Source organism: Larus michahellis, chromosome 3 (genome assembly GCF_964199755.1).
Source record: "Larus michahellis chromosome 3, bLarMic1.1, whole genome shotgun sequence".
Lineage (NCBI taxonomy): Eukaryota > Metazoa > Chordata > Aves > Charadriiformes > Laridae > Larus > Larus michahellis.
In genome coordinates, this window is record NC_133898.1 from 79,953,926 (window position 1) to 79,963,861 (window position 9,936).

General features: G+C 38.5%; 1 protein-coding gene across 1 annotated transcript in view; it reads left to right on the top strand.

The window, feature by feature from the left end:
* LAMA4 (laminin subunit alpha 4) overlaps positions 1-7,987 on the top strand; it is a 105,148-nt gene extending 97,161 nt beyond the window's left edge. The window contains exons 36-38 of the mRNA XM_074580923.1: positions 2,426-2,519; positions 3,502-3,621; positions 5,092-7,987. Of these exons, the coding sequence (XP_074437024.1) occupies positions 2,426-2,519; positions 3,502-3,621; positions 5,092-5,237 (360 nt within the window). The 3' untranslated portion in view covers positions 5,238-7,987. The remainder of the gene's footprint in view (positions 1-2,425; positions 2,520-3,501; positions 3,622-5,091) is intronic.
* The last annotated feature ends 1,949 nt before the right edge of the window (positions 7,988-9,936 follow it).

Sequence of the window (9,936 nt, forward strand, 5' to 3'; positions counted from 1 at the left end):
CTTCACTGCTTTGACTGGTTCCTCTCCTACATACTTGGGCTCTGCTACGTGCAGCTTTTGTCTTACAAGTTTGCCATTAATTAATTCTTATTTCTCTCCTAAACATACTAACTGCTTAGATTAGGCAACCCAGATATTTATTTCAAAATACAAAAACTAACACCTAAGAGAAAATCAGATCACTGTACTGATAGCAACTATAAATATTTAATGAGCAGTTGAACAGAAGCATGAACATTGACTCTCTGGTGCTGTTCTTTCATCCACACATTAAAAATGTATAACAGTTACAAGTAAGGTAACTGTTGATGAATTCTATTTTTTGTTTGTTAAAAGAGAGGTCTGAGTTGTACTCAGTCTATTCTTCCTTTAACATATATGTGTGTGATGGAAAGAATGAGGGAAAGTTCTGATTGTCTGTTGATCTGGTTTCTAGAGCCTCTGGATTTTTGTAAGGCTGTCAATTGAAAGAGGGAAGTTTGAAATAAACTTATCAGACAGTTGTTGCTGTTGCTTTTTATTATGTTCATCACTAAAATCTGTATCCCTTCATGCTATGCATTGCCTACATACAGTTCTATGTTGCAGTCTAAGCAGACAAAATAAGCAGAGGTTTAGACCAAGGGAATTTTTGTTTTGTTCTTTTCCTTTTTGCAGTAAAGAAACTCAGGGCAAGTTTTGTAGTAAAGAAACTCAAATCAATAGATTAAGCACTGTGGATATTCTTTAACCACTACAATGCACTACCCAGTATCTAACTGTCAACCAAAGTGGAAGGGTATTCAAGTAAGGCTGGTTGTACCTCAGTTAGAAATGCAACACCTGAGGAAACATGCTGTCACCTCTCTTGCAAGAGCAGAAACCTACAGTAGAGTGACCGAATGAACAGTTTTAACAGTGTTTCATCCTATCCTAAAGCAGGTGTCTAATATAGGTGACTAAATGAGCTGTCATTCAGAGAATCTATTTTTCTGTATTGACTATAGAGAGAACAGGTGCTTCAGCTAGGCACCTAACTTTTGACTAGCTGTAGCTAGTCCTTGGCAAATTAACAAAGAACTTCTTAAAGCACATTGCATTGCTGTGTATCATACCACACTTAAAAGTTACATCTTTGTACAACTCGTCCAGCCTACATACCTCTTATGTAAAAATCTAATGGAAGGGTTGCACATCCAGAAACTTGACTGGTTTTCCAACTTTATCACCTCACTTACTGCTTCAAACCTCACTTCCTGTGTAATACATATGCAATTCATAAACAAAATTCACCCTGGAAAAGCAACTCTTCCCTGCTTGTCACTGCAACAGGTACATCAGTTACCTTCTTAGTAAGCATCTGTGTTTTTTTACCATTAACTATCTACTCTCTTTCAGTGCATTATCAAAGACCTGTCTTGTGAAAACACTTTTGCTTGACAAATAAGAACCATCAGCACCTTTAATTCATTTTTTTAATGTACGCATCTCTCAGTACAGCTTGTCTGGGTGATTTACTAAGGAGCACTTTCTCTCATAATTCTGTACTTGCTTTAATTTTTCCTATATATTTTGTCCAAAGGTGGATAAAAGAGAATATGAGGATCATTTCATTTTTGTTTCCTGGTGCCCTCATGGAAAAAATGTTTAAAAGTTTCTCAGTTAGAACTATACTGAAACAGATATCCTCTAAAATGTATAAATTGTTTCCTTGCAACTTTTTAAGTCAACAAGGTGTCAGCATTATCAGGGTCAACTTAGACGCTTGAAAAGCCTGAGTGGCTGGACTCAGTGTTTGGAGTTCTCTGGCAATCACCACTGGGAATCTTGTGCCCTGCAATAGAGACGCAATGCTGCTCTGCCGCTGCTGTAACATTTCCATGCAGAAAGATATTAATCCATGTAACTAAAGCAGAGGTGAAAAATTCAGAATTAGGTTCACTTTTTAGCTCTGCCAGAGATTCACTGGTAAGCTTGAACAAATAACTTAAAAGTCATTCTTAAGCTCCCTGTCTATTCCTTTCTCACATGTTGTCTGTTTGTTTGTACTTGGGTTTTTCATGACTGTTTTCCTTATTAAGTGGCTAGCAAGATGCCAAAGCATCATATGATGCCTCTAAACACTAATTTACCACGCAGAAAATTATAGAGTAGCAGTACTAGAAAATCTGAGTTAAATTAGCTGTTATTCTTTAATCTTTTTTTTGAACTCTTCCTTGAGTTCAAATCAGAAATGTTGCAGAACTATTGAATCTAAAAAAACCCAAAAAACACCTAAATCCATGAATTAGAAAGGTGCTTTATTTTAAAGAATTTAATGAAATTATGTTTTTCTTTCACTTACATACCAGACATGTTTTGAGTAGGGAATACAGCATTACTACAATGGAAGGAAAAAAGAGAACAGGAGGGAGTTTACAGTGATGACTGTGTTATTTTCCCCCAGGTTACTGTGAAACTGAATAATGGAATCAGGGATTTTTCAACTTCAGTGACACTGAAACAGAGTCTCTGCGATGGCAGGTGGCACCGAATTGCAGGTCAGTAAAACATGATCATCCCCTAAGTAAGGTGACAGAGCCCAGTTCTCCCTCCCCAGATATTCATCTCCATGGGCTTGTGCACTGGGAATGGGGCCATATTTCAGTTCTTCCTTTTCACCTATCAAGACACAAGTTTGTGTGAAAGACACAGTCATATTAATCTCTCAGAAACAGGAATTGTAGAGCTTCCCAGGAGGGCAAGCACAAGTTCCTATGAAGAAAAGCAAAGACAGAAGTTCCTTGTTCAAAGAACACAAGACGGCCTAGCTGAAACGCTGACAACTTTTCCTAAGTCATATACCAGCTGATATTCTTCTTTTCCCAATTAGAGATTAAATAAGTTGGTAGAATGTAGAAGGCACAAGTATATCCTGTCCTTAAAGGTCAAATAACAGGATAGATCTGGGGAGCCCCTCCCTCACACAGAGTGATGTCTACAGTCAGGATTTTGCCTCTGTGCTAGACAGCCATCCTTCTTTGTTGGGTTTGAAAGTCAAAAAGTACTTCTAAACCTCAGGTACTTTGAACTCCCTTACCCTCCTGTCTAGATGCTGACTTGGGATGTCTCCCAGCATCACATCCAGAAGAGATCTCAGTGTGCACCCTCTCCCCATGCATTCTGGGGTCCTTCTGAAGGAAGCCAAGGCACACAAGCAAGGAGGAAACCTCACTACATTCTAGTACATCCCCTACTGGGAATGATTTGGCCAGCAGTTTTTCTACGCCACACGCCATTGTATGCTCATACCCTGCAGTCTAGACACAGCTGCCAGCAATCAAGAGCCCCACTCAAAAGCACCCTTGCTCCCACACTGTATCTTCCATTGGTCCTGCTCTGTGCCAGAATCTGCCCTATACTGTCACTCATGGCTCACACCCAATCTAGCAAACACTAAAACAAACTACTCAGATCAAACAGATAACTCCTGTCACAGAAAACTCTTACGATCTTCTTGATTCCTGTTCCTTCTCCTTTCAGTTATTAGAGATGCTAATGTGGTGCAGCTGGATGTGGACTCTGAAGTCAACCATGTGGTAGGGCCACTAAATCCAAAGGCAATTGATCACAGGAAGCCAGTCTTTATTGGAGGTGTACCAGGTAAGTTTTTGGCAGCTTTGTGGTACATAGTTCTCAAATTTCAACATGGTTTCCAGAGAAAGCATACAGACTTAGTTTTCATTTCAAAAAAAGAACAAAACAAATCTCACATGAACAACCTGGTAAAATTCAAAGGCTCAAGAGCTGATCAGAAATGTTCTGATCTCAAGTTCTCAAAGAAAAAAAACCAAGTGCTGCTTTGTTGAAATTAAAATATTCACAGTTGCTGGAGGGTCAGGTATGGACTCAGTAGAGAAGCCAGCCAGCTAGGAAAAAAAAAATCACTTTTTTTCCATTTTACTTTCCAGTATGGGCTTACTAGTTTTTCTCAAGTGATTTATTTATTTATGGTATTGGAAACTCACTGTAACTGGAGTCTCAAGGTTTTGTTGCTGGTAGGCTTCTTTTCCCTTCTTCAAGCAATGGCGTCTTTGAACACAAGAGAAAACATGGAGATTCTTTTTCTGACTAGTGATTTCTATTGCACAGATGTCTGCTAATGTGAATTTGTGACTCACAGACCATCTGTGTAGCGTGGGCCAAGATTACTACATTTACTTCCCTTATTCAACAGACAGAACTACTCTGTTGGGGTTCATATACAAACTGTAATCAACACTACGTGATTCAATTTTTAAGTAATCTCCTATACGTTTCTCATTGAAAACATGCAGCATTATTTCTCTGTGCCTTGCATGTCAATCATGAGCAGCTCTAACTACAAAATTTATTATATTGCTTATCTTGGATTAGTGGCTTGAGTGCATGATGTTCTCATCCATCCCACGCTACCAGGAGGAAAAATGAGCCTAAAGGGAATAACAAAACCTATGTGCAGATGCCTGTTCACTCTTTAAATGCAAACTGGAATTTTATTAGGACAGAACTCTTTCCAGAGAGGTACTATAAAGTGATAATTGCAAATGCTGTTCTGCTTCATAATAGAGCCTTCTATTTCTACATTAATTATAGAATACTAAAGTAATGCCATATATTGGCTCTATAATGCTATTATCACCCTGGCACAGAAAAATCTTACAAAGAACTTCATGACAACAAACAAGATATAATACTAACTAATAGCATGTAAATATAGTAAAGTAAATGCAAACTAACAAATCAGACACAGATGACAATACATGTAAGATTAAAAGAAATTGCAAACACGCACCCTGGGCTTCATCTACTGTGTTACTTAAAAGAAAATGCAGCTGCCAAAAAAATATGAGATTAGGCCTCTATTAACTATGTAGTATCAAGAGTTTTACATAAATGTAGGTAACTTCCCATACTCACTCTAATGGCCTCTAGGACTCTGGCAGTAGACCAGATATTTTAAAGACCCACAGAAGATTCAGCAGAGCTGCAGTTAGCAGCAAATTTAAAAGATTCTGCCACTAAACTGGTTATTTTGGTCATCATGAGCTCTTATTTTTTCTTTTTTCTTTTTTTTAAATCTGTTTCTTCCAGAGTCTCTGCTAACATCCAGCCTGACTACACGCAACTCCTTCAATGGCTGCATTCGTAACTTTATGATTGATGAAAAACCAGTGAGTTTTAGTAAAGCAGCTTTGGTTAGTGGTGCTGTAAGCATCAATACCTGTCCAGCAGCCTGATAGTGCACTGCATCAATCCCAGGAAGTTCCTTAGACCACAGAAGGAAAAATAGAACAGAAGAAACCATGTTCATTGAGAGAAGAAGAATGAAAATATCAAGGATTCATCTACAGAAAGCAGTATGTTTAAGGGTCACTTCTAATGTTCATGTGCAAACAACAATCACTGCAAAATAAAGGGCTGTTGCTTCTGCACTTCTCTTACTATACCACAAGAGTGAGCTTTACCACTTCTTATAGCGTATGCGTGGCCAGTCTGTCACATGAAAATGTGCGATTATAAAAGAAATGAAAATTATATTAAATATATTACTTTCAAGATAGATCTTCCACATCACTTCATTCCATACTTTAGTCACCTTTTGTTTCGCAGGAAAAGATCTGCTAACGCACATTAAAGAATAAAGCTAGATAATACACTTACATCGCAAATAACTGTGTTCAAAGATTATTTTTTTTAAATTTCCATACAACTCATTTATATATTCCTCAAAATGGGAGGCAGAGAGCATACCAATTATGTAATCTTACAAACAATGAAAAACTAAAATTTTTATTCTGCTTCTAGACTTCATGGATATGTTCTAGCACAACGTGGAGATAGAATGTGTATCTTTTAAGACAGACACTTGATATAACTGATCATTTACCTAAACTAGGTGATTTTAGAGCAATACTTGCCTTATGTAGGAAGGGAGACAAGAGACAAAATTCCAGATTTCAAGTTTTTTCTCTAAACTTTTAAATGCCCACAAACATTTTAAATAGACACAGCACTAAATCCACAATCTCATTGTGATCTCACTTGCACTAATATAACACATGCAAACACAAAGCGTAGAAAGAAGAATCATAGCCACAGTTTCAGGCAAATCCCTTATCACATAAAATCACCACTTCCTTGTGAGACTGCTGCAGGATTTCAGTTACAGCAGTAATCCTCAAACTAGGAACATGTTCCTGTGGAATGTATCCTGGAAGATATGCTGCTGCAGAGGAACTGGGGGTGAAACAGGAAGATGTAAAAAGAAGGCAAAAGGCTGCAAATCTGAGCTACGTTAAAACCATAGAAGGCAGATGGAAGTTAATACAAGGCTTTAGTTCACAGTAGGCTTGAACATCAGACACAAGTCACTTGCAAAACTTAGTCTCTTCAGTGATAACCTACGAGGCATCAAAGCCATTTAGGTTTCTTTTCTTTAAAGAATAAACTGCTGTTGACAGAAAGTTTTATGATCGTTGGGCAAATTATTGTTGGAACCAACTCAAAACATGTCCAGCCACAAAGCAGGAAAGTATGAAAGGTGAGAATAAAGGACAACACCCTACAGACTAGAAATTAGTAGGAGCTCATCTGGAAAATACACAAGTGACAACTGGAATCCAAAGATCTTGAATCTATGGACAGCTGGAGGAACCACCAGAATAAGATACATGTGAAAGCACTAATCAGTAGCTTCCCTACTACTCTCTCAGTAGGAAAAGAATTTTGACAGATTGAAGTGGTCTTGGCTTACTTTGGATAAAGAACTGCAAGCTCTGGACAGACCAGCACAGGAACTCTCCGGCAGCTGGGACCCCGTCACTGCCTCTCCACTTGTCTCTACAGTCCAGTGTTGGGTGGTAAGTGGATGAGAGAAGATAGCATGGCTCCAGCGGCCACTGTCTCTCCTTCCACCAGCCTTGTCAGCTCTGCTCATGCTTTCAGCCCCATGCCTGTTCTAACTGCCTTTTCCTGGACACGTCTCCCATTCTGTTTCTTGCAACTCTCAGGCAATATGCTCCCAGGACTGATTCCCTTCCCAACCCCATAGGGAGGCCCCTTGCTTCTCAGACAGGTATATAGCCCCTTCTTTTTGTCACTCCATAGCCCACTGTTCATACTTCAGAAGCAAGCAGTAAGAGTACCCTTCTGCGGTCTCTCCGAATCAAGCACATCATGGGTTCCCAAATCCAGTTGCCTTCAAATGCCATCTTTGTCTTGGAAACGAAAACCAGTATGCCTGCTCAACTCTTTCCTGCTCCCAGGTACTACCCGGTCGCTGAACAGAAAAAATGTAGCGCTTTTGGTTTGGTTTTTTTTTTTTAATAATTGGGGTTGAGGGGGAATGTCCTCAGATCACTGAGCTGGGTTTCCAGTGGGTACCAGCAGCCATGCATGGTGTCAGGGCTGCGCAGCTGGGAGCAGGGTTAAAGAAGGAAGTTTCTCTCCTTCCAGTGGCAGTGAGTTGTTAGATTGGCTCAATCAATCTGATGACACCACAACCTGAGCTAAGCTTCCTCAGGGCCTGGTCTGCAGGACCCTATAGCTGGAGAGAAAAGAACAGCAGATTCCCTGCTTAGATAGGTTGGTTACAAGGATTACTGAAATTCCTTTCAAGTTTGTCTGCAGCTGCTAAGCAGAGATATCCAGGAATAGCATATCCTTGTGCCCCCTAAGAGCATCACAGTTTAGTGAATACTAGTATTAAGTGGAGCATTGTATGTTAACTGGTACATACATACTCATAATGCTTTTCCGTCTTACACCTACTTCAAACTAAAGCGTATTTTCTCATATCCACATCCAAGCTAATTTTTCTTAGCCATATTTGCTGCAATGAGATTTGGGTTTGTTCAGTGGATTTACATTTAAGAATGACTTTTCTGATTAATCAGTCCTTTGCATACTTTATATATGGAAAACTAAAAATACAGTAAAATAGTATGTGAATAAAAAACACATTAAAATTCATAAACTGCTACCATTCAATTTACTTCTCTTTACTACATCACCAGCTCATCAAACACAGCAGTATTTATGGAGGATACCTTCCTCATTTTTCCTTTTTAGGCCTCAGAGATGTAGGATTTCCCTCTGCAAAACAGGGTTTCCAAAGAAAAATACTATAAACCAGAGGATACCTCCAGACTCAGGAGAAAGCAGAGAATAATGCAAATTCCCCTACCCCCAACATCCACATAGACCTTGAAATTACCATTCCATATGCACCAAAGAAAGTCTGTATGTGATGCATTACTTTACACACACCTCCAAATTAATTCCAAAGCTCCTGGTGTTTAAGAGAAGGCAACTGCCTAAGTCAAAATCTTCCCAGAATTCAATTTGTCTTCTGTATCTACCTTAAGAATTATAGCTCCAAAGTACAAAACCCTTCATCTATAAAGATTTAGGAAAAACCTCCAAGTTCTGAGGTACATTGCCAGATTGTCCACTTGCATTTTCAATATTAACATAACGACCTCAATTCTGCAGGAAGCCTACAAAAAAAATGAATGCTGACCCTAAGCAGATTATAACTTTTCTCTGCCACCTTCAAGGTTTTAGTCAGTGTTGTTATAGCCATCATCTAAATCAGGGCTACAACTACACTGTTATTATATCATGGAATATTCTGAAATTTGACATTTGCATGGCTATATAAGAAAGAATCCAATTTCCATTATTGAAATACTCATCAAACTGCTTCAAAATAGAGTATTTAATCAGGATTTCTGGCCCCTCTATCTCTTATTTCTGAAGATCTGAAGAGATCTCACATAGTTAAAGGCTCTTACCAACCTTTACTTCTCCTCAAGGACCACGAGTATGGACAACAGCCTGAAAAGGAAAATGAAAGATGAAGGATTACAGGTCTGACAGTAATTCCCCAAAAGCCACCCACTCTAAGTGGAGAAAATAAACAAAAAAACAAAAAAACAATAAACCTTCATATGTGAATTAAGCTGTGATACAAATCAAGGAATAACATTAGTTCAAATTCCAGCGTGTTCTTCCTACAGCAGCATGTAGCCTAAATAGTCAAATGACTGTCATTAAAAAGATGCTGAAAGCATAACACAACGTGTGATGTACATTTGACTCTTGTTATGGTTGTGATTTAAGGGTTATTCACAGATTCACACAGTGGTTTATGTAAACTCATTTCCTCTCAATAACATAGTAAGTTATTCCTACAATTCAATTATTCAATTCGTGTTCCAAAGCTGTGGAACACTATTACTGTATACCATCAACAACAAAAAGTTCCTGAGAAAATAAGTGTCAGAAACACACATTAGCATAAGACTGTTCATTAAATTATTAACATAGACAAAAAGTCTCTGAGGGGACCTAACTAGATTGATGCATTTATACTATGGTAGATGAAGTAGAGCTTCATCATCTACAACGAAACAGAAAGTCAGTGTGTGATTATTTCTTTCACATAGTTGAGCTGCTCATTTCATTAAACCTCTGAGCACATGCATCAAGCCAAAATGGTTATTACACATCCACTTCCTGCCCTTGGACCTCCTTTGGAAGCTAAAAAATATTCCCACATGAATATGAATCTCAATTACATCTCTGATATACAGTGTTTCCAAGCTCAGTGAGAATAATCACTTCACATTTGCCATCACAGACCTCTTAATAGCATATTGGAATCCAAAGCACAGAGTTTCTTGCTGCAGTCTCATGTTCGATGGAGCGAATCCCACTAAGCTGAATCTTGATGGGACATAGAACACAAAAACTACAGCTAACTGAAAGAACAAGTAGAAAGTGTAGCTGACTACACAAGAAGAAAGCAAGATATGGTAATATTACGACATTTCTGTAGACTTTAACTTAAGCTTTAAAATGCTTACAAGCAATGTTGTACTGCTTCTAGCCTAAGTAAGGTGAAAAAGACGTGTGAAGGGAAGCTTTAAGGAC